Source organism: Urocampus carinirostris, chromosome 6 (genome assembly GCF_059441175.1).
Source record: "Urocampus carinirostris isolate Australia breed hairy pipefish chromosome 6, RoL_Ucar_1.0, whole genome shotgun sequence".
Lineage (NCBI taxonomy): Eukaryota > Metazoa > Chordata > Actinopteri > Syngnathiformes > Syngnathidae > Urocampus > Urocampus carinirostris.
The window spans coordinates 10,467,682-10,493,508 of NC_142354.1; the positions used below are offsets into that span (position 1 = coordinate 10,467,682).

The 25,827-nt window shown below is 41.7% G+C and overlaps 1 protein-coding gene across 1 annotated transcript; it reads right to left on the minus strand.

Annotated features, from left to right (window-relative positions):
* Positions 1-1,188: 1,188 nt before the first annotated feature.
* LOC148363781 (zinc finger protein ZXDC) lies at positions 1,189-23,831 on the minus strand. Its single transcript, XM_088337819.1, has 11 exons — positions 22,922-23,831; positions 17,199-18,122; positions 13,130-13,282; positions 12,939-13,017; positions 11,413-11,543; positions 9,767-9,937; positions 7,496-8,262; positions 5,142-5,220; positions 4,908-5,059; positions 2,723-2,824; positions 1,189-1,596 (listed from the first exon to the last, which is right to left on the minus strand). Exons 1-11 carry the CDS (start codon positions 23,748-23,750, stop codon positions 1,510-1,512), a joined length of 3,474 nt encoding a protein of 1,157 aa, XP_088193945.1. The 5' UTR covers positions 23,751-23,831; the 3' UTR covers positions 1,189-1,509.
* Positions 23,832-25,827: the final 1,996 nt, after the last annotated feature.

Below are 25,827 nucleotides of genomic sequence, written 5' to 3' on the forward strand. Positions count from 1 at the left end.
TAAAATATGTTTATTTACTTTTGCATACTTTGGCGTTAAAAATGGCAATGAGCTTACAAGTTTTGGAACACGAAAGAGAAATTTCTCTCGGGGGCCGGACTAGTAGTTTAGAAAGCCAAGCAACAGAGCAATTTGATTGGTTGAGCAGTAGGGAAATACATCTATACACTTTTAGTTCGCATTTTTTGGACATATTTATAAAAGAACTCTGCTTGAACCTCGTTTGGAAACCATTATTCACAAAAGAAAAGATGAAGGTTGAAATGAGTCTCAATGATCTTAAATAACTGTGGAAGGGGGGAGGGATTTTTAAGGGTTATTGTTCTATAACATTGGTAAAATGGCGGCGCCCTCTGTTGGCTGCGGCTGCATCGGCTCGCTACAACGGGTCAGGTGTATCGACATTTCGTTCTGTGTACAATGTTACAAAGAATGACAATACAAAGGAAATTATTATGATTATTATCTTCGTTATTCATTATCCATTATCCGTTATCGGTCAGTTCATAATACGCTACAAAGCCTAGGAGCCGGGACACTTACTCTCAGCCAAAAGGCCAAGCTAAGGTCCTAGTCCTAAAGCCTTGCTGCGATCATTGCGAATGCACCGTTCCCGGAGGTACTGCAATGGCACATATCGGTATAGTCCAAGATCCAAGTAACTGTGGAAGGGAGCCAAGTTTGAAATAATATATTAGTTGATATGGGACACAGGCTCTGGTATTATTCTTATTTCATACATTCTATCAAATCATCAAACAACAGAGAAAAATATGCGACTTTAAATTAGCTTTTGTCTTGAGAGCGGCTGTTTGCCTGTTCTGCTGATTTTTGTCTTGATATATATGGTATGGCTCTCCTTAAATTAAACAAAAAAGATTGTCTCTTTGTCAAAATGGTTCCTGAGCCCATTTCTAAGACATGAAATAATTAAGAAGTGAACACAGTGCATTACTTCTTGTTTTCGTCGGTCAGGAGATCACAATGCATCCAGTACATCTTTTGCCTACCGACGATACCATTACAATTTCAATTTTAAACAATAATGATGAATACAAAGAAAAAGAAGTTTGTAGTTTATTCATTCATTCATTGCCTCACCTTTCTCCATTGATTGGGTACACTCTTCTGCTGAAAAGAAAATGGCACAGATAAATCAATACTCAGTTAAGAAGGACAAATTCGTAATTGCCTGTATCCATTTAATTCATCCGTGCATGGCTCTACCAATTAATGGCACAGGGTAAAATAAATCAACATCAACAGCACATATTTAGATAAATAATCATACATGACTTTGACTTATAAAAGTGGATACAGTAAACATTGTGCTAAATAAAAAGAATGTCGGCTAAAAGGCAAATTGAAAGCCACGTAGCCGGAAGGCAAAGATGCAGTTGATGTAAACAGAGAACCAGGCGAGGACTGTGCTCGAGTCCACTTAAGTTAAAAACAAATGTTCATTCAAAATTTGTTGGGGGAAAAAGAATGGAAAGAAGGTGTGGGCGCTCACTCCAGGTCCTGTAGATTGATTGTGCTTCCTGTAAACTGAGAGTTGTCAGACTCGCTGTTTTCTTCTGCGCTGACTGCGTTTTCCTGCAAAGAAAGTAGTAAAAAGGTGACTTTTTCCGTCGAAGGAAAAAAATATACATCCCTTGCCTACACTTGCATCGTGCGCTCATAAATATCAGCACCGTTTTTGACGTAATACTGTGCTGAATGTCTGCAAATTCAGAGTGAGGCACGCAATTCACTTTCCTCACGGCAGAGGTTGATAGTGAGCACAAGGATTGACACACAACTCAGCCCAAAACAGTAATTAGTGATTTATTAGCAACCAAGCAGAAAATCAAGTGCTGAATGCACTAATAATAACATTCATTTTCTATGACTGTACCGCAGGGGTACAGTCAGTGCTGTCGCAGTAGAGCGTGCGCCAAAAGACCTATACTGTACACAGCACCCGGTATTCCCAGGAAGTCCTCCCATCCGAGTACTAGCCAGGCCCATCCCCGCTTAGCCTCCCGAGATCGGGCATTCTCAGGTTGGTGTCGCCGTAAAAAGTGTTGTGGAATGTGGATAATGACTAATGATAAGTATGTAGGCATCTGATGAAGTTCGTGGGATGACGTTGTTGCAAGAGGGCACAAGCTGATATGCTGAGGAGCCGGGGAGGACGGCCTTCACGAGATATCCTAACTTTCCCTTTTCGCCATATCTCCTCTCTGCGTATTTTTTGGGACGACACCCAACGACGTTCTCTCCAAAAAGAGAAGTATGTTACTTTATTACTGTGCCTAGCGTCTGCAGATGCAGAGTGAGGCACGCAATTCTCTTGCATGATTTGGCCCAAATCTCAGTCCTAAACAAAATAATCAGTGATAGCATTAGCTATAAGCTAGTCAAACCATTCATTTTTTTCTCTTTGCATGGACTTATATTTTGACAATGAATGGTTATCTATCTTTTGATGCTTTTATTCAAAAGGAGCAGCATGTTACAAATGATTGTGCTTAAGAGTCTGCAAATGCAGACAGAGACATACCAGCAGTCAAGTCATCCATTTATTTCTTGTCACATGGACTTTTTTCATAATGGAGGATCACCATTCTATTGATGCGTTTATTCATTAGACAAATAGACCTAATTTATAAGTTATGGTAAGACAACGTCCCCGGAACATGACCAATGTAAACATTAAAAAACAGCATCAGCAGCGTACCTGCAGAATGTTGACAGGAAGGTCAACTGTGAGCTGAGAGTGGGAGGCAGACGACTCGGAACTGAGCTGAAAGGTGAGCTCGTTGTCGCTGGCCGGCTCATCCTGAAAACGTTCAAAGCACAAACCACCGTTGTTTTGGCTTTGTATACAAAAAAGTTTTACGATGACACCAACATTTCTGTTATTTAGGAACATGCAGATGAATGGTGGTGGCAAGAGCAGCGGTGGGCAGGCCACATGCAGCCAGTCAGCCTTTTTGATCTGGACGCCAAACAAAAATGGTGGAAATATAATGACTGTCGTATTTTCATGACCATAAGTCGCACATAAGTCTCAGATTTTCTTCAAATTGTGGAGCGAGCCCCATCGTGAGGTGCGCCCGGTGAGTGACGTAAATCTGTTTACTACCTCGGTGGAATAAGAGTTGGGCGTCCCAAGACTAGGAGGTCACAGGTTCGAGCATTGGCCGAAGACTTAAAACATTTTTGGGTGAAATACGATGTTTTTGTGAGATCGTTCACGTTTCCAACTAAATGCGAATTGAATGCGTTCTCCTGTGACTTGTTTGTGGAAGAACTCATGGATGCTAACGCTTTAGTGTATCTAGTAATTTTAAAGTTATTGTTATCGTCTTGGTGCTGTCTTCATGAAAATGTGTCATTTTTCCATCCGGACCAGGACTATGGTGGCGCAGAAACTTCAAGCAGATTATAATGAAAAGAATGGATTGTCGACGCTTGGGCTAACGTTTCTGCCGGGACAGTTGTTCGAGCTTTTGCAAAAGCTGGCATCATTTCCTAGGGGCTGTATGGCACAGTAAGTGAACCTTTTAATGAAGACTTAGCGCAGACGTTCTGGTCAGAAACAGAGGATGAGGGTTTTTGCCCAGTTTTGTTTGATATGGATTACTGGTAAAAAATGTGCACCAGCTCTTTTTTTTGTTTGTTTGTTTTTTGTTTTATTTGTGTGTTTTACTTTGTGATCACGACTTAAATAAACCAGAACCAAACTCAGTTTTGCTTCCGTTGAATGTTTGAATACGCACAATTGTATGCTAGTGTTAAATTAAAAATAGAACTAGCTAGCGAAACAGTTTCTTTTAACATGGTGCACCCTATGGTCGTGAAAATATGCTATGTAATACAAGTAAAAAATGTTTTTTGGGGTGCCAAATTTGTCCCATTGTGTGTCTGCAACAAAATTACTAAAAACTAAATATCAATTTTGGTGCTTAAGAAGGGGCCTTATACATCATTATGCTTTAATTCAGAAAAAAAAAAAAATATAATGTATATAAATAGCACTACAGTAATACTGTAATACAGAAATACTACTACAGACATATAACAGAAAAACTACAAAAATACAATTACAGTATACAGTATACAAATATACTACAGATACAGTATACTACAAAAAATCCTCAATAGAAATAGTACACAAATAAAACTGAAGTAATACAGTAAGACCTCGGTTATCGCGGTTAATGGGAACCAAAACCACCCGCGATAGGTGAAAATCCGCGAAGTAGCGGTGCACCTTCAAAAAAAAAAAAAAAAATGTAAATTATTATTTTTTGGAACCGGTTAATGGGGAACAAAAACACCCGCAAAAAGTGAAAATCTGTGAAGTGGCGAAGACCCTTCAAAAAAAAAAAAATAATTTTTTTTTTTTTTTAATTATTTTATTAGACCCGGTTAATGGGGACCAAAACCACCCGCTAAAAGTGAAAATCTGCGAAGTAGTGACACCCCTTTAAAAAAAAAAAAAAAAAAAAAAAAAAAAATCTCATCTCATTATGTGCACCGCTTATCGTTATTAGGGTAAGGCCGCGTGCACCAAACTCGCTCCGTCGCGCGGCCCGGGAGTGACCTCCGCCGACTCCCGGGTAGGTATACCGATTCAATGAAAATAAAAAACTGTATAGATCTCCAGGATTGGCCCCTAGGCCAAATTCTTTTAACCTGATGCGGCTGGTGACTCCAAATAGTTGCCTACCCCTGGTTTAGATGTACCCAACAAAATGATTTGAACATGGGTTCCAAATGAACACAAGCATGGCAAGTGGTAGTCGAGTCGAAAGAAACAGGGTAAGGGACAAATATCTGAGTGTAATAGATGATGATTGGCCGTTTACTGGCCGGCCTAACAAACAATTGCAGAGCCATTTGTGGTGCCACCTCACCTGAAGGAGCTGGATTTGAACAAATTGCGCAGCAGAGACCGAGTCCGGCGGATGGAGTCCCTCGTATGATGGCGTCACTCCCTCACCGTAGCAAGAGCTCGACGGAGTCCATCTCGCACCTTTGGATTTTCTCGGACTTGTTCCTGATGCCCCTGGATTCAAAAAGTTCCGTTTACCGCAAACGCTTCATTTCTCCGACTGTTAAATAGTTTGGGGGAGTCCGAGATGAGGTACCAGAGACTGTGGAGCAATTCTGCTTCCTCTTCTTGGCCAGCTGAATCGCTCTGTAATCTGTCCTCGCTGAGCCGCCACTCTAGCAAAATATAACCAATTAACATTTGTTTCACTCACCACCTATTTAACTTCTGCTGTCAACAAGGTTAGCTCTTTGGATTTCAGAGATCTGTTTTTGCAGTAAAGTAACACTTTGTGCGGCGCCGTACAAACTAAAAACTGAAATATAAATAAATGTTAAAAATTAATTCAAAATATTAATGCAGATGTAGAATGAAATTACATGAAAACAATACACATGAACAAATACAAATATGAATGTAAAAAAACGCAAAATTATCAAGAATAAATACAAAATAAACAAATGCAATTACAAATCTAACAGTAAAGAAAAATGCTGTAGACGTGCCATCAGCATAAAATGTCAATCAAACATTGGGGGCTATGAGATACGTAGGTGTGGTGAACTGAAATTTTTATATGGTAAACTGTTATAAATTTTGTTTTAAATTTTATTATTGATTTATTGTTTCACTTTTTTATTTTTGTATCTATAACTTGTTTATTTGTATTCCACCTATATTTATTTAAATTTCATTTCTGAATTTATTTTTCTTAATTTTTTTGGTACCCTACCACAGGCAGGTTTCAGGGAGGGAAGCATACTATGTGAGAAGTTTCAACAACACCCGAGAAACCTCTATCACGTTTTTGTTGATTTCAAAGCATTTGACAGAGTATGGCAAGCCGCCTTTCAGGCTACCATGGGAAGTACAACATGGGCCAGAAAACTACTTCAAACCATTGAACAACATTGTATGCCAACAGTCCGATACTTTTTAATGGTACCAGTGGAACGTGGTTTCGAACCCCAGTCATTGTGAGACAGGCTGTATTGTCTCTAAAAATTGATTCAGCATCTTCCTGGAAAGGATCGTGTCCGAAGCTCTGGAACAACCTTCATGTTGGGGACACAACATCACTAAACACCGTTTAGTTGATGATATCTCCCGACTGGCAGGCGACAAATGTGATCTTTCAATTGCCTTGGACAAGGCATCAAACCAGTATGGAATGGAAATCACCACACAAAAAAAAAAAGTAATGACCAACAATCCCCAAGGTACCACTACAAACATCACCATCAACCACAGAGACCTAGAACCTGTCACCAAATTTAAATATCTTGGACCTGTCATATCAGAAAAGGGGTCAGTACTAACTAACAATCATGGCCAGGATAACTCAAACCACAGGCGCACTTGCCAGACTTTAACATACCGAGAGGGACAAGAACATAGCAGTGAAATTAAAGATCAGACTCATGCAAGTGCTGGTTACTTCCATTTGCCCCTAGGCTTGCAAGACATGGAATCTCATAGCAAAACTAGAAAGGAATATCCAGGGCATGGAGATGCGATGCAACAGGAAACTTCTAGGCATCAGCTACTTAGCTCATGTAACGAACGAAACGATACGCAACACTAGAGGGCACATTGGACCTTACGAAGAACTGTTGTCCACTGTGTTGCAGATGGAAACTTCAGTAGTATGGTCATGTCATAAGATGATCAGGACTGACCAAGATAATTCTCCAAGGCACAGTCCAAGGGGGCAGGAGGAGAGGAAGACCGAACTGGGCCCACAACATTAAGGAATTGACTGGTGCCAGCCTTGCCACGACCCAAGAACAGGCCAGGGACCATCAACATTGGAGAAGGCTGTCCAGAGTTGCGTCCTCTTTGGTGCCCCGACGACCCATGCGGTTAAGGGATCCGTGAACCGTGAACCAGACTGTGAGGTCCGAGACAGTTTCTTCCTCAGAGCCATCACCACCAAAAACAAACACGCAAAACTGTGAAAAATATATATTCTGCAAATCATTTTTGTTGCGGCTTAAGGTTATTGCATCGTTTTTCATTGCACTATTATTTCAACTTATGCCAGTCTCTATGCACTATGTTGTAAATTGTTGTGACTATCATCACAGTCCTTTATCTTGTTTCTTTTTAAGTCTTTATTATGTGTTAACCCTAGAGTGTCATGTCAATTATTGATGCATATGTTTAACTACAATAAAGAAAACTCAATTCAATTAAAACCCCCAAATTTGCCAGCAATTCGAAAGTGAGCAAGATATTTACCATATTATTCAGGCTATAAGGGGCACCTAAAAACCATAAATTTGCTAGGATTTGAGTCTGCGCCTTTGAATCCAATGTGCCTTATACTCTGGAAAATGCAGTATATATATATGTTCAAATGCAGTCACACAGCTAACAATTGCAGCACATATATGGTGAGACTATAGCCCACTCGTTTTTGTGTTTGCAAAAAAGAAGAATAAGTCTCACCGGAAAAGTGCTTTGTGATGCGGTATTGAGGTCAACCTCCTTCTGCAAGATTGAGCTGCCTCGTGTAGGGAAAACAAATTGAGCGAGAACCTTCCCGCCAACCTGATTTTCCAGTAAAGTCCTGCCCCCTCCCTTGGCACCCTCTTCCCCCATTTTGGTGGCCGGGGGCAACAGTTCGGAAACAGGGGCTTCCGCCAAGGGAGTTGCGGGTTCCACGCCGAGAGGGGCTGATGACCCTAGGGGGTGCTGAAGACAGGATTCCGTAAGGCTTCCGGGACTCTGCAAAGGCAATGAGGTCAAGGACCCGAGGGCCTCTGGGGTAACGCTTTGCACATCGTCCAGATTGAGGGTTCCTTGAGGAGGTAGGATGTCCCCTACCGTGCCACCCAAAGTGTGATGGGAGCCCATTTCAATGGATGGGGCCAGGATCAGAGGGTCCACGGGCCGGGCCAAGGGTGCCGGGTTAGGACTACAAAGAGCCAAGCTACCAGTAGACGAGTCGACGGTGAGGATGCCGGAGCTGACCAAGGAGAGGTCCATGGTGAAAACGCCGCACGGGTTGGAGCTAGACCCGCCGAGTGGAATCCCGCTGCTGCTAGCAGGAGATGCGCTGGCTGCCGGCACGGTGGAGAAAAGCGAGCTCAAGTCTAAGTTGCTCAGCTGCTCGCTGCTGGGGATGCTTGAGCCGGGAATCGATACTGGAGTGGGGCTAATCAGCTCGTTGCTTGGGGTTAGGGAGGCCGTGGTCTCCATCCGGTTCATCACATCTAGAAAATAAAACTTGTCTGTAAGTGCCTAAATTTGAGTTAGTTTTAATATTTGGAAAAGGTTTGATTGACATTCATGCAGATTATCTACAATTGGGATTTTCTATGGAATACCATAAATCCCAAAATACAGGCTGATAATGTTTTTGCTACCATTCAAACACAGTGGCCTTGCATACAGTGCGGCTTATTTGTGTTTTTTTTGTGGCGGCGCAGAGAAGAACAACAAACTGCTGTTTTCTACAACACATCCTCTCTAAATATAAAAGACCACAGTGATGTGTGGAAACATTTATGACGCCTTGGAGAGAAATTAGTTAACGTTTTGCCAATATTATTCATGTAATAAATAACAGGAGCAAAACGAGAGGTTTGACAGTACTTATTGAATATTTACAACGTAATCACGATATTTCCTGTTTTTTCACCCACAAATCAAGTCCTCAAATTATATATCTGAATTGAACAGCAGTGCATGTTATCGATTAAAAACGCTACACTTATATTATCCTATCATGGGAGCAGTGTCAGGTCGCAGGAGTTTCCTTTTAATCCTCGAGGAACGATAACAAGCGAATGCAAATTGATTCATTACTGTGGCAAGCACTAATGACAACAACACACTACAATGTTGCAATCTGGCACTATGCTCCACAGTATTGTTGCCCTAAGGCTGTTGTCTAGGAATATAGTGCTCTCATATTACGCGACACAGCCCTCATTCGCATTTTCTTTCGGCACAGTAATAAATATGTAGTTCATTTTTATGGCTGTTTAAACTTATGACTCAAAATCTGGTGAGGCTTGTACAAAGACAAAATTGATTCCGTTCTTAAATTTGAGCATGCGGCTTTTAATCAGGTGCGCCATGTAAGTCCGGACTTTATAGTGTGTCCTGAGGACCTTAAATGTTAGCATAAGCATAAAATTAAAACTAAAAAGCTTTCAGGACGATTTAAGGAAAACTCATTAATGACTCCAGCGACAAATCTGACTTAGTTTCCATAACTTCATGCAATGGAAGATTCTGCAGTTGTCAAGTTTACTGTTTAAGTGCAATATCCCGGTTATATACAGTTTACTTTAGATGCTTGAGACTTACTTCTAAAACAGTTATTCAAAATAAGTATTTTATTTTCAGGAGGAATTTATTATTGCAGGAAAGTTAAATTATTTTGTAACATGAAAGGTTTTAAATTTATATAACTTGGAAGATTTGTTCAATGAGATGTTGACTGTCATAGTTTTAAGTGCAATTTCACCCAGTTCAAGTACAATATCCTGGTTGTGTATAAGTCTTATTTCAGATGTAAATACTTTATACTAGAGGCGAACACGTTTCATATATGTATATATATTTAGTTTTTTTTTCTTCTTTCTTATCTTTTCATCAGTCTTTATATTGTATATTTGTTGTTATTTTTTGCCAAATTGATTGCAAACGTATTCTCGTTGTAGAAATCAAATCATCATAGAGGTGATTTTTATTTTGATTCTTCCTGACCTGGGCTGAGCTGGTGTTGCTTGAGCATGTGACTCTTGAGTGTGCTGCGTGAAGAAAAGTGCTTAGAGCAGTCGGCTACGGGACATCGAGTACGCAGGGTGCCGGTGTCCTGCTTGTGCTTCTTGGTATGGATGTACAGGCTGCTGCGTGCTGAAAACTTGGCGGTGCAACCTTAGAGGAAAATATAAAGAGAATGTACATGAAACTGCTAGTTGAAGAATTTTGATTAAAATGACAATTTCCAATATTGCATCACTTGAGGTCACTGTAGGTTAGAACAGAGCTGAAGTGTTTGCATTCGAAGAAAACGCTCTTAGGAAGCCCTAAGGATGCCGCCAGGCAAATTTCCTAAGCCTAGCTACAAATTTTCAGCCAGCAACAAGATATGAAAGCTGATGTTAATTACCGTCAGTGAGAATAAAAGCAGCTGAAAAGACCCACTTGCTGAAGTGTGTAAGAGCTGGTGTAAGTGGCTAACTTAAGCCTTTAACAGAAGAAGCTAGTAAAAACTCCAAGAAAAGATTGAATCTTTTCAAGCGTGAGCACCCTGTATCACAGAAACCAACAACGTTTACTTGAATTGTTTACACCGAACGGCCAGCAAAAAAATATAGCAGCTACTAACAAACTGTAGCTTGCAGCCAAGTGGCTGCTAAAAGTGGCTTGAGAAGGAAACAGTGGGTGAAAAAAAGCACCAGATGCCTTTGTAACCATTGTAGCGAGCAGAGACGGGAGTCGTAGGCGGAGTGTCAAACAAAGGTGCCAACGAAAGCTGCTTTAATGAAATTTAAACTTGCAATAACAAAACAAACACCCGAGTGGCTCGAGCCGGCCGAATTAAGAGTCCCCCTAGGAACTCGCTAACTAAACAATGGTTCCGTGGGTGAATTATGTAAAACCCACTACACCATTATATTTTTGGGCTTAGCTGTGTGTGGTAAGTGGCTGTTAAGTGCTAAAAGCACAAACGGGACATGATACAGTCGCAAAACTCATTTGGTCCTGTGTAGTAAAATATGTCTGCCAAACATGTCATGTTCTTCAAGTTTTGTCATATAAAAACACGTTTCGAAAGCTACAAGTCTTAAAAAAAATAATGTAATAGTACACGCCATTTTACTTTTTTATTTGAATTAATGGTGTTTTATTGAAACGAATGAAGTATTTCCACACCAATAGGGGTCGCTACATTTTGGGGCTTTAAGATTTGGTAACAGGTTAAAATATTTTGAACACCTGTATAAATAGAAGAAACATAATTATTTCGCTTCATCTATCGACAATATACAATATTGCCATGTTCCTCCACCTTTAAAGACAACCTGTAGTACGTATCAATGGTTGTCTAAAGTGCTATGTATAAAATGTCTTTTCCGAGTAATTTTGATTTAGAAAAAAACATTGTGTTGAAATGAATGAATAATATGCATTTTTATAGCGCTTTTCAAGTCAATGAAGGCCTCCATGAGCGCTTTACAATTTTCTCCCTTTACAGACTAACCGATAGCAGCGTCTGCTTATTGGGGGAATTAGGGATTCAGTGCCTTGCCCAAGGACACTTCGACATATTACACGGAGAAGCCGGAAATCGAACCTGACGCCTCTCGATCACAAGCAAATGTGTCTAAGTTGAAGCATTGTAGTACCTTCAGCGTGGCACTGGAAGGGCTTTGTACCCAGATGAGTGATGCTGTGACCTTTGAGGTGTTCTGCTCGGGTGAAAGATTTCCCACAGCCTTCTTCCTTACAGATGAAGCGACGATCGTCTTCATGTTTTCTGCTCAACAATACAAGAATACAGAAAATTTTCGAAACAAATAAACAGGTGAAAACGTGGAGGAAACACCCAAATTTTAATGTTTTGAAATCTAAAACCATTTTGTTTTCATGGCTTATATGCAAATTAGAGGTCGATTATCAGGCAGTCTGATTATCAGGCGGGCCCATTGTTGGCACCAATATTTGAGAATTTGACAGCTTTATGCTGTGATTGGACAAGCAACTGGGGACAGAGCCATTTGAAGCAGGAAGAGCAGAGTAAACAGTGGCAGCTCTGCTGACTCCTGAGTCCAAACATGCCTGTGAAGAGACCCCTGATAATATTGAGATTTTAAAAAGGCCATGGTAGAAAAGCGCACGTGTGATTAAGAGATAGCCTAAAAGGTGTAGTTGACATGTTTTAGGGAAGCACAATCAGGTGGAGACTGGTATATTAGCTCTTACTATACCATTTGTCAATGAAGTGTGTTTGTGATTGTGAGCATAAAAAGCAGGGTTAAGTGAAAGGCTGATTGATTAGCTGCTGTCTAAAAAAGGAGTGCTCTCACTTTTCAATTCGTGAGCTAAAATTTCAATGAACTTTCTGTCAGGACCAGAATGGAAACAGGACCCAATTGCGTTACGTTTCTCACAAGTGTTATTAAAGGAAAGAGGAAGAGGAAGCCGGGACGGGAGAGCAGACGTGGTCAGGATCAAAAACAGGTCGTAAATCGGGACGGGAGAGCAGACGTGGTCGGGATCAAAACGTGTCGTAGGCGGAGACAGACGGGAGCAAAAACGGGACAGGTGGGAGTCAGGGTTGAAAAAGGCTTGCCTAGTATACACTGAGGTTCGCAGACGGACTGACAACAGGGGATTGACAGGACTGAGTTCAAATAGTGACAGGGAGCCAATCAGAACTCGCGGAGGGTGGCACCAAATGAGCGGGCAAAGCCGAGTCAAATCAGTAATCATGACACTTTTGCTTTAAGTTCATTTAAATCCTATTAGTTGTATCGACTTGTTTATTTAAAAAAATGGGAGCTATATAAGTTTTTATGTACCTTTATTTGAGTTGCTGCTTAGGCTAATTTTATTTCCTGCACTGTTAAATTGGGGTTTAAGTGAAAGATTAGTCATGTAAGTTGTGTTGAAACTAATTGACTGTAAAAAAGTTTCAAGGGCTATTTAAGTTTTATTTGAATTTATAGGAAATATTCTTTGTTTCTTATTTTTGCACTATTAAACATTTATGTGCCAATTTTCAAGCTTCAACCGCAAATGAATATCGGATCCATTGGTTATCGGCCTCTTATACCAATAATCATATCGGCCCTGAAAAACCCATGTCGGTCGATCCTAATGCAAATGATGTGACACAGGAACAAGGTAGCAAAAATACAAGCCTACTTACCTTTTGTGACGGAGCAATTTGGACATGCTCATAAAGGACCAGGCACAACCCTCTGCATCACAAACGAAAGGCCTTTCACCTGCAAAGTAAGATTTTCGCTTTTTTCCCCCTGAATTAAATATGGCCGCGTAGTAATAAAAGAAAAAAAAAAAAGATTTTTGCCGTTCAAGTGGACCATGTTTTAACTTTACCAGTGTGACTTCGCAAATGGATCTTGAGGCGACAGGCCTTGTCGTACATCTTGGCACATCCCGGGTAGGTGCAGGTGAAGGTGCCAGTCGCTCGGAAATGAGTGCGGTTGTGCGAGAAGAGTGCACTGAAGGTGATGAACGTTTTTTCACAGCCTGGAGTAGAAATGGGCGATACGGTGATATTTGAGAACAGGATCGTGAACTCAAACATGTGAAAGATATTTACATATTCCTCTCTCTGTTTTGGTCGTCCCTGGCCTGATTTTAGCACATATATTGGCTAAAGCCACTAATTACAGTCAGTCAGCGTGGGTAATGGTCAACTACGTCAACAAACTTGCTGCTATCGAAAAACTTTTGGCATGGATCCCTAGGTCAAGAACAAGACACAGAGACCACATAACACCCCAAAGATTTTTGCTGGGTTGGTCCATTTGAGGAATTTTTATTTTGAATTACTTGGTACGCAGATTGACATGACGTTTTGCATTTAACTTCAATGTAGCGATCAGAGTGTGGTGCTATTAGCACATCCGCCTCACAGTTCACAGGTCCCAGGGTCAATTCCAGCAACCAGTCTCCTTGTGTAGAGTTTGTATGTTCTCCCCATACCGTTGGACACTTAGGTTTCCCCATACATTTCAAAACCATGGTTAGGACGGGCCCAGCACTCCCTGCGACCCTTGTTAGGATAAGCGGTTCAGAAAATGAATTAATATGATCTTGGTGTGATGTTTTTTATTATTGTGTTATACTGTAACTATTATTATCATTGGTATTATTTTAGAAAAAGTACAAACATATTTAACCTTAGTGGCATGTGTCTTTAGGGTGACATTTCATATCAGTGTATATTACCGTAAAATTCGGACTATAAGCCGCAACCTTTTCCCCAAGCTTTCAACGCTGCGGGTTATGCAACAAGGGGTGCCCGAGCAGTAAAGGTAAGAGTGAGACAGGTGGAGTGTATGTGCCAAGGAAGACGCAAATTTAGTGTTACTTCGCGTTTTATGGACAGATAAAACTACCATGAAGAGACTCTCGTCATGGGAAGTGAGTCAATTGAAAGGGAAGGTTTGAAAGGGAATAATTTTAAGAGTCTGTAAACAGAGATAATGTGGTGAAACAACAGATCACAAAAAGCAACAACAGACAAAGAAAAAAATGTCTTGGGCCAATTCTTATTTATCTGTGGGCATTATCGTGTGTTTTGGAGTCAATGTTTTACACGTTTGGATGCAATGCACTGTCCTTGATATAACGAAGCCATTTTCACAAACATTTAAAGAAGTTGAAGACGGCCAGGGGACATAATAGTGAATTACCTTGGCTTTATAGTTTTCGGGTATCTTGTTTCATACTAATGATGATGTTTCTCTGATGAGTATATTTTAAAAGCTTTCAAATGATATGTGGCATGACGTATTTCAGTGACTGGTGACACCATACAGACACGTATTTGTTGAACGTTTAGGGGCTACGGTACTGTATATTATATTTAAATAGATGTTATATTTCTAAATACTTGTTTATACTGATCATATTCTAGCTGTTTTTCATTATTCACCGTCTTACTGCTGTAAAAAAAGAAATTCCCCCATTGAGGGACGATTAAAAGACTATCTTATCTTATTATTAAAACTCTTTGCGCCGCATTTCTTTATAAATATCTCATGTTTGCATGCGGCTTATAGTCAGGTGCGGCTTGTGTTCCTATGTACAAAATATTTTTTTTCCTTTAAGAATGCACTGGGTGCGGCTTATACTCAGGTGCGCTCCATAGAATTTTACGATATTTGAACATGAACTTAAAGAGTAATAACTCAGTCATTGATGAATATTTCTTTGACTTCAAAATACTCAAAATGTTCAGTTGCAAGAGGCCTATCCATATACAGTGCATCCGGAAAGTATTCACAGCGCTTCACTTTTTCCACATTTTGCTATGTTACAGCCTCATTCCAAATTGTATTAATTTAATCCCTTATCTCAAAATTCTACACAAAATATTATAACAATGTGAAAAAGGTTTTTTTTTACTTTTTTTGAATTTATTAAAAACAGAAAACTAAGAAATCACATTTACATAAGTATTCACAGCCTGTGCCATGAAGCTCAAAATTGAGCTCAGGTGCATCTTTTTTGCACTGATCATCCTTGAGATCTTTCTACAGCTTAATTGGAGTCCACCTGCAGTAAATTCAGTTGATTGGATATGATTTGGAAAGGCACACACCTGTCTATATAAGGTCCCACAGTTGAGTGTGCATGTCAGAGCACAAACACCAAGCATGAAGTCAAAAGAACTGTCTGTAGACCTGCAAGACAGGATTGTCTTGAGGCACAAATCTGGGGAAGGATACAGAAAAATTTCTGCTGCTTTGAAGGTCCCAATGAGCACAGTGGCCTCAATTATTCGTAAATGGAAGACATTTGGAACCACCAGGACTCTTCCTAGAGCTGGCCGGCCTTCTAAACTGAGCGATCGGGGAAGAAAGGCCTTAGTCAGGGAGGTGACCAAGAACCCAATGGTCACTTTGTCAGAGCTCCAGCGTTCCTCTGTGGAGAGAGGAGAGCCTTCCAGAAGGACAACCATCTCTGCAGCAATCTACCAATCAGGCCTGTATGGTAGAGTGGCCAGACGAAAGCCACTCCTTAGTAAAAGGAACATGTAAGCCCATCTGGAATTTGCCGAAAAGCACCTGAATGACTCTCAGACCATGAGAAACAAAATTCTCTGGTCTGATGAGACAAAGATTGAACTCTTTGGTGTGAATGCCAGGCGCCATGTTTGGAGGAAACCAGGCACCGCTCATCACCAGGCCAATACCATCCCTACAGTGAAGCATGGTAATGGCAGCATCATGCTGTAGGGATGTTTTTCAGCACCAGGAACTGGCAGACTAGTCAGGATGGAAGGAAAAATGAATGCAGCAATATATAGAGATCCTGGATGAAAACCTGCTCCAGAGCGCTCTTGACCTCAGGCTGGGGCGAAGGTTCATTTTTCAGCAGGACAACGACCCAAAGCACACAGCCAAGATCTCAAAAGATTGGCTTCAGAACCACTCCGTGAATGTTCTTGAGTGGCCCAGCCAGAGTCCAGACTTGAATCCGATCGAACATCTCTGGAGAGATCTGAAAATGGCTGTGCACAAAGGGCTCCCATCCAACCTGATTGAGCTTCAGACTTAATGCAAAGAAGAATGGGCAAAACTGCATAAAAATAGGTGTGCTAAACTTGTGGGATCATATTCAAAAAGACTTGAGGCTGTATTTGCTGCCAAAGGTGGATCAACAAAGTATTAAGCAGAGGCTGTGAATACTTATGTAAATGTGATTTCTTAGTTTTCTATTTTTAATAAATTCAAAAAAAGTAAAAAAAAATACTATTTCGCATTGTCATAATGGAGTATTTTGTGTAGAATTTTGAGATAAGAGATTAAATTAATACAATTTGGAATGAGGCTGTAACATAACAAAATGTGGAAAAAGTGAAGCGCTGTGAATACTGGCAATCGCCGTCAAGCATCATGAGCTGCTGTCAGACTGCAATCCTCCAGTCGGTGATTTGCAGGCAAAATTAATATTTGGGCTCAGGCGCCACTAGCTGGTAGTGTTGTTAACACGCAACTTTTTTTTCCTCGAATAAAATTGACTCCACAACCCTAAAGAGAAAAATACTAAAATCCCGGGGAATGCATTTAAATGCACCAGGTTTATGATATATCTAAGCTTATGAATTATGATGAATGTCTTTATGTCCAAATTATGTTTATAGCATGTTTTAATTAAAGCATGTGGCTGGCTATAAATGCAATAACATACAAAACATAGCAAATGCAATTTTGAACATCCGCATGTTTTCACTCCCTGGGGGATTATTGAGATCCCAAGTGTTTATGTTTTAATGCTCTCCCTTTGATTAAAAATACATGAAAATGTAAATAATATGTACCTGCATGCCATGAGGGTTATGTGTGCCCTTGGGCCGGGCCGTGAAAATATAGTCAGTGCTACAAATAATGTTTCGGACCACTGTACTGAACTATAATCTTAGAGGTGTTACCTGGGAACTCGCACTTGTGCGGCCGTTGCGGCTCAAAGTGGACTCTCTGGTGATGGTTAAGCCGCGTGGCGCTGCGAAACCTTTCGTTACAGACCTCGCAGAGGAAGGCGGCGTCCTGCTCGTGGACTTTAGCGTGGGCCTTGAGGTTGTAGACAGTGGTAAAACTTCGGCCGCAGCCCTCGAAGTGACATGTGTGCGGCCGTTGTTTGTTGTGAGACTGAAGATGGCGCTTGAGTTTGTAGGACGTGGCGAAAGCCCAGCCGCAACCTTCCACCGTGCACTGGTACGGCCGCGGCTCTTCAGCGTGGTTGAGAAGGTGCACCTTCAGTTTTTGCCGTGACTCAAAAGTATCCGGGCAGCCTCTTTCCGGGCAGGGGAAAGAAACCGCCGGCCCCTTGCCCGGCCTGAACATGGGTCCGTATCTAGAATTGTCAGTGGCTTGGGTGGGTTTAGGCAACGAGGTCACCAGGTCGGCTTCGGTTATTTCATGCAGGACGCCGTCCTCCTGCTTGACGATGGGGCTGGAATGAAGAGAGCTACCGCGGGCGTTTTCCGTTGAAGACATCTCAGAATCGGACAAAGCGGGTCTGCTTTCGTCCTGCTGGTTAGAAGCCACCATGGTGCTGATCTTCCCGATGGCTTTGGTGCCGCCGTCATAGTTGAGGAGAACTATATCTTCGTCATCTCTCATCCCCAAATATTCCTTCAAGCTGACCAAATCGTCCTCCTGGTGAGCACTCCCGTCAGCGGCCGCGGCTAAAGTTAAAGTTCCGTTCTCGATGCTAACTATTAGGGTTTGATTGTTGATTACGATGCTCCCGGAGAAGCTTTCGTTGGCGTCCGAACTCGGGCAAAGATTGCTCGCGTTTTCGTTGTCGTCAGCTCCAGCAGAATCCAAAATTAACTGTGAGGCTTCCATTGTTTCTGTAGAATAGAATAATCTTTATTGTCATTGATATCAACATGGCACTACAGGGTAAACAAGTAATAAAGATTCAAACGTGACGGTATGTATTATTTAGAGTCACCCATTAGTTAAAAAATCATCATTAACATATATATATAGATACATAGATATCTATCCATCCATCCATTATCTACACCGCTTATTCTCAGTAGGGTCGCGGGGGTGCTGGAGCCCATCCCAGCTATCTTCAGGCAGTGGGCAGGGGACACCACAGTGGAGAGCATCCTAACATACTGCATCACGGTGTGGTATGCTGGGTGCACAGCAGCAGACAGGAAAAAGCTCCAGAGGATCATCAAAACAGCCCAGAGAATCGTCGGCTGCTCTCTGCCCAGTCTGGAGGACATTGCCTGCTCTCGCTACCTCAGCAGAGCAGAAAACATCATCAAGGACTTTTCTCACCCCGGCCACCACCTCTTCGACCTGCTGCCTTCCGGCAAGCGCTACAGGTCACACAAAGCAAAAACAAACAGACTCAGAGACAGTTTCTTCCCCACAGCCATTACCACCCTAAACAGACACCGTACAAAAAACTGAAAACTGTTGCAAAAAACTACCTCACACAAATGTAAAATGGTACTCACGTACATGCTGTTTGCACTATGTTTGTTCACTGCTCAAAACAGACACTGCACAAAAAAAAAAACTGAAAACTTGTGCCAACACTACCTCATACGAATATAATGGTACTCATGTCCATGTTCTTGCACATGTTGACTGCACTACGTTTACTGCTCACCTTGCACAATGTCTGACCATTTCCTTTTTCTGCACTATGATGTCTATGTTTGCACCAATGCATATGCTGACTATTTTTTGCACTATGATGACTTTGCACCAAATGCAATATTGCACAACCCTTACGATACCAATGGTATCACGACAACACTGTATGTAACATCCCACATGCCGACATTTCTTGTGTAAATACCATGTAAATTATAACTATAGCCTTATCCCCCTTGTTTTATAACCTTATCTTCCTTTGTTCCTTTATCTTCTTGGCTCATACCTCACTGTGAATGTGTAAAACTGAAGTGTCATGCCCAATTTCGTTGTCACAATATGTTAACCAATTTTGTAACAATGACAATAAAGGTATATTCTATTCTATTCTAACTGGTTGCCAGCCAATCGCAGCGCAGACAGACAACTCACTCGCTCATTCACACCTAAGGACAATTTGGACTGGCCAATTAACCTGACATGCATGTTTTTGGAATGTGGGAGGAAACCGGAGTGCCAAGAGGAAACCCACACAAGCACAGGGAGAACATGCAAACTCCACACAGAAAATTTGATCTCATGGCCTCAGAACTGTGCCGCACACGCGCTAACCACTGCTCCACCGTGCTGCCCAGATATATCTATATATATTAGTGTTCATTTTACCTCTGAAAAGTGATGGGTTCTGGGGACTCGCATGCTCAAAAATCTATGGGTCCCAACTGAGATCTATGGGTCCCCAAAATTTTGTGTTATCGAGATTGAAATTGTAAATGGGCGACAAATATGAAATATAAATCTATTTATTCATTCAGTTTTAATCATCACAGTTTATTGGTAATACAAATCAGTTATCGCTTCCGATTTTTCAGTTCACAATATTGTACATTATACAAAAGACTGAAAATTCTGCTATCCACTTAACTATCTTTAGCAGTGAAAGCATGGCCAAGTCTTCTTTTTGATGTCGTATCTGTTCATACTTGCCTCTCTCTTCCTGTAGCAACAGAATTTCCATAGCTAATTTGTGGTTTTCATGGTCATTGCGCCGAGCCGATGTGCTTTTCTGAAAGTTCGTATTGCAAAATGATTTATGCAATCCTTTTTTTTTGTCACGCTGGGTACACGCATCACAGAACATGTAGCCTCTATTATCATCCTCTTCATAGCGTAACCAGGAATATAATTTAGTCCATTATGGGAGAAAAGTATTTTTCTTGCTAAGAGTATTCTTTTATTTTCTTTCGTCGAATCATTCGCTTCAACGCACGTGTTTTTCTTGCCTTCGCGATCTTCTGAAGAATTTCTCTGTTTTTTCGTGCCAGAATTATTGCCGTCGTTATCACTTTCTGCATTATGTTTCGACTTAATACTGACACTGAAGAAATTACCAATTTTGTGTTGATTTTCACCTTAACTCGACGACAAGCACCACAACAATGACGTCATCTCGAAGCAACGAGATCTCGTTGGCCGAGATTGGCGTGCAGACGAAAACTCGAACCGCGAGAACAAAACAACAATGGCGGATCTGCCTGACGAAAAGTTTGGAGTGCGGTAAATCTTTGTAAAAAAATAATCAGGTACTAATGACAATTTTGTGTCAAAAAGTTGCGTCCCGGGGACGCACGTTGATTAGAAACTATGCATCCCCAGCAAAAATGATGCGTCTAGGACGCAGGGACGCGGGCAAACGAGAACACTGATATTAATTGATTTAGAAACTAAGCAAAATTACATGCACAATCATATAAAAGTGGAATTTTCAAAATGTTTGTAGATCGGGAAGTTTGTATTTAGTTTACATACCATGAGGCTCAACTAAAGAGAGCTGACATGTTTTTCCGCCATCTTGCTGCAAGGCTTACTCAAAATAACAAAACACTGTGTGTGTGTCCGCTTTTATTTCTTTTTGGCCTTAATTTCTTCGTTTCATTTTTCTTTTTTTTTTGCTTTTTTCCTTATATTTTGGTTTTCATATTTATTTCCCCTTTTTCTTCTTTCATCTTTCTTTTTATGGTGTTGCTGGTTTCATTATTTTTTACATTTTGAGTTTTCCCCACCGTCGTTTTTTCCCTTCTTGGAATCCTCTTACAGGTTTTAATTTGTACGACACAATACAGTGACATCTAGTGGTCAAATATTTCACACATTTGTCATTGTAATCCTGTGCAGTCCTTTGAGACATTTTTGTGATTAAGGGCTATATAAATAAATATGACTTGACTTTAAAGCTGCCTTACAGATTTTCAAAATACAGCATGTTGCTCTCTGCTGCCATTTCCTTGATTGCAGCCGAAGTCAGCTCATTTTTGACGTACGTGCATTTCTTAGACACGCTTAAATTAACTCTTCTTTTCACATCTTTATGGGGGTTTGGAGTTTGAAATGTATTTGAAACAAGCCTTCTCTTACTTTCACCATTTTCATTCTACAGTAACAAAAAACAGTGATGACGAGCATAAAACCCTTCTCTAACGCATCCCCTCTTACCTTCTACCTAATGTGGTGCGTGCCCCGAACAGCATTGATAAAAGTAAGATAAGTACAGATAGACACGGTGGAGTTCAATTTTTATAAAAGCTGCTTTTGGGTTCGATTGGCATTCTTAACACATACTTCAGAGAGAAAGTATTATACTTTAATCTTATTAAGGACACCTCAAACGACACACACCACCTCTTTTGTTACCACCCGCCTTGATTACTGTAATGCATTAGTCTCCGTTCTCCCGAAGTCCAAAATCAAGAGCCTTCAGTTGGTACAAAATCCTGCAGCGAGGCCTTTAACTAAGACAGGAAAGTTAGATCACATCACCCCGAATTTAGCTAACCTCCATTGGCTCCCTGTTAGCTTAAGGTGTGATTTTATGGTTCTGTTGATTGATAGATATAGATAAATACGTAAACAAAATCATGCATGGACTTGCTCCCTCATATCACCCTACGTTACGGTCTGGAGCCTTCATTCTGAAAATGCTGGTCTACAAGAGATCCCAAGAGCCAAGAAGAGATCCGCAGGTCCGAGAGCGTTCTTCATCCGGGCCCCGGTGCTGTGGAATGCTCTTCCCCCTGAGATTCGATCTGCAACCTCAGTGGAAATGTTTTAATTATTATTATTATTAAATCTAAGCTTAAAACACACTTCTATTCTATAACATATGAATAACCTATATTTTATGTAAATAATATGTGAAGGAGATTGCTAAGATGCCAGTTTGTCATTTTGACCATTATGTCGTTTTCACATCATTGTCAACTTTGGAGATTGGGTGGCATTAGCACAGGAGGTAAAGCGCTCATCCTGAGATCAAGAGGTCGCAGGTTCGATTCCCGGCTCCTCCGTGTTATATGTCGAAGTGTCCTTGGACAAGACACTGAATCCCTTAAGCCCTGGATAGCAGGTATTTGCCTTGCATGGCTGATGCTGCTATTGGTTAGTTAGTGTGTAAAAGGAAAAAGTGTGAAGCACATTGTAAAGCGCTTTGAAAGGTCTTCAGTGACTTGAAAAGCGCTATATAAATGCAGACCATTTACATGTGTATTATTTGCCCTTGTGTAAATTTTAGATGAGGGGATGGTGTAATAATAATCCGTAGTTTGCAATAGTCTTTGAGCTGTGCGGCCCTTTGAGACTCTGTGATTAAGGGTTTCACAAATAAACATGCCCCGACTTGACTGGAATAAACTCTTTTTTCATATTTTGTCGGTTTGGGTTGCCGTTAGGACTGTTTTTGAAGCAAGCCTTTTCTTACTATTATCATTTTCATGTCAACAAGCGTTAAATCATTTTCCAATTTACACCCCTTTTCTTTTTACCTAATGTGTTATGTGTCCCGGAAATCGTTGCTAAAAGTAAGATAAAAGCAGACGTGGTGGGGGGGAAACAAAGTCTCTAAGTTGGACATTAAAATGTTCTACATTCATCTTTAAAGGACACCTAAAACAAGGCACCACGCAATTATCAGTAACAAAAATCCCCAAATAATAGCAAGATATATATTTTAATGTTATGTCCGAAATAGCCAAACCTGAATGGTCGTGACGCACTTGGGACGAAAGCTCTCCTAAAGTCTTCACGTCACTACAAAAGTCGCCATTTTTAGTCGCCGGAACCGTGTTTTCGGTAGCGTGGTCCGAACCCACCCCAGTGGGAGAGCTGCTCACAAAAGTGTCCATTGATTTCGTATCAACCCGATTTAAATGTTTGTTAGAACCACAATTAAGAGCGTCACTGTCAGTTCCGAAATCTTTAGTGTGGTCTTCGTCGTGTCGCTGTTGACTTTTCATTTTATCCCAAGATGGAGACGAGGACTCCGGTCTGTTTTGGTTCCCGTCATCCTGTAAAACGTTCAAAACCAAAAACAGCTCCTGCGCGTTGTTTGTACTCTCACCGAACCCGGAGGGGTTCAGGTTCGCTCGGCTGGGTGTTTGACTCCCTCGCCCCGAAAGAAGGAACGTAGGTTCCGCTTCCTCTTTGTGCGCCAGCGGCGCCATTTGAGAGTTTTCCTCCAGGTCACAAACGGCCAAATTCGGCGTAGGGACGACACCGTACTCCCTTATGTCGTCCCGGTTGGATTTCACGTCCCAAAGCGGTTCATTGGGTGCGCCGTCCCGGGTTTCGTTTGGGTCGTCCGCGGGCGGAAAGCACCCCCGGGTATCGTGTTCGGCCGGTAGGCGAAGCGGCGACGTCCTCGTTCTTCTTTTGCCGTCGTCGAAGTCAGACGAGTTTGCTTGTAAGTCGGTTCTGTTTCCCGGGAAAGGGAAGCTGAAAAGTGGCCCAAACGCGGGCGAGGCGTCGGGACGTATAGGGGCGCCATGTTGCGAGTGATCGGAGAAATCAAGCCCCTGCATTTCCATCTTGGTGTCCCTGTAGCGCCGATGAGACACGCCCGCCCGCCCTCGTCGCTCCCCAGTCGAGTCCAACCGAACCGTCGCGAAACACCGCCGGAGACACGAAAAACATCCACTACTTCTTTTCATTCACAGAATTGTGGGATAATGTTGCAAATGGGAACCCTGATGTTTTTGTTGTTGTTTTTCGTGTAGCCTTTCTTGTTTTATGAATCGAGATCCGTGAATACGAAGCAATAAATAATATAGCTGACATTTATTTAATCGGCTTGTTTTATACTTAAAAATCATTTAATTGGCGGTGGAAGCCTCTCGAACCTTTTTGAGTTTTGTCGTATTTCTGTTAAAGAGTGAGGGGGGAAAATAAGCGTTATTTACTGGATGACAGTTGTAAAGGCTAGTCGATGTCACCCAACGTTCACTTCATCTTTCAAGTCAAGTCATATTTATTTGTATGGCCCTAATCATAAGAAGTCTCACAGGGCTGCACAGACAACAGACTAAATGCCGAATAGGCTTTTTTTTTTAGCATTTTTCACATCTAGGGTAACTTACTTAAGTGACTGTAAAATATGATGTTGCTATTCAATGTCATTCTGGTCTAGAAGAGTAGAATGTCTTTCTGGGGAAAATGCTGATTCAACAGAATAAAAAGTGCTGAGTCAACTTTTTGAGGGTTAGGGTTAGACCTGGCAGCCGAGTGCACGGAGGCGGGCTGGAAAACTACAGTATGCCCAGTGGGGGTGGGGTGCAGGGGTTCTATGGGCTACTCAACCTCCTGCCTGCTCAGAGACCTTGGATGCACAGGAGCTGGCAACCAGAGAGCTACTAAAGAGCTGTCAGAAGAGGCGGGAAGGGACAGCTTCTGGCTGTGGAGGAATGACAGGAGCTGGGGCCCTTTGAGCAACACCTAGGGCATCAGTGGGGTTGGCAGGGAGATCTCCTAACCATAGCTCTGCCACCGGACCAGCTGTATCTCTGTGTGGTGTGGAGGCTGCAGCGCTACCGACTGGGGTAGTGTGAGGAGGGTAACGAGGACAGCAGAGAAAATAATCGGGACTACACTTCCCTCCATTCAGGACATTGGCCAGAAGCGCTGCCTATCCCATGCTAAGAACATTACCGGGGACCCCTCTCACCCCCATCATGGACTGTTCACTCTGCTAGCCTCTGGGAAGAGGTACTGCAGTGTGCGGTGCAGGACCACCAGGCTCCGCAATAGTCTAGTCCCCCTGGCCATTAGACTGTTAAATGGTCAATCTAACATATAGTTAACTTAAATCTAAACGGCTGCTAATCTGACTTTTTGCACTACTGGCAGTTTTTTATAGCTTGCCACTCCTTGCACATTGCTCTCTGCACTATTGTAATTACAGCGTTATTGTTACAGTGTTAATGTTACTGTGTACCTGACTTGTTAACCTGACTGCCCATTTTGCACATCTGGTTAGCTACTCTTCTTGCACTATCGGCACTATGGTAAAATACTATACGTAGCCAAAATACAATACAACTTTATTTATATCTGTACATTCAAGGAAACTGTGGGGGTCAGATGCATCGACATTTCTTTCTGTATACACGTGTACTAGAATGACAATAAAGTAGATCTGAATCTGAATCTGAATCTGAATCTGAAATATCTTGGGGTTAAAGGAGCGAAACATCAATGACCGGTGGTCCCCAGCTGATGACCCAGTCAGGCTCGAGTGTTCAGGGCACACGGGCATTCCAAAGGCGCCGGAAGAGGCGCGCCAGGCAGAAAGGCCCAGCAGGAAGACTACCATCCTGTTTTTCCATTTGGTATATTTTTTCCCTCGAGTTAGAATGACTAGATAAGGGTCTTTTGGACAGTTGATTATTGGCTTGATCTGGTTTGCTTTGGACATGATTTATTCCAAAGACAGACATCTAAAATTGTTAGTTTTATGGTGAGGTGCGTTGTTTGAGGTGTCCTTCAAAAATAGAAAGTTAAATAATTTCTCAAGTATGTATGTGTTAACCATGCCCAACTGAGTTCAGAGAGCCCATTTGGCAGGGGTTTCAAACTCTTACTAACTCAGGGGTCACAGTCTTATGGGGG

What these genes read in the sequence shown, in the direction of transcription:
- LOC148363781 (XM_088337819.1), bottom strand. Translation starts at nt 23,750, where the DNA reads ATGGAAATGCAGGGGCTTGATTTCTCCGATCACTCGCAACATGGCGCC. An exon ending in CTTCCAGTGCCACGCTGAAG is followed by an intron (nt 9,938 to 11,412) that starts GTACTACAATGC and finishes TTTTCCTCTAAG; the next exon opens with GTTGCACCGCCAAGTTTTCA. An exon ending in TTCCTGTCAACATTCTGCAG is followed by an intron (nt 1,597 to 2,722) that starts GTACGCTGCTGA and finishes CTTTCTTTGCAG; the next exon opens with GAAAACGCAGTCAGCGCAGA.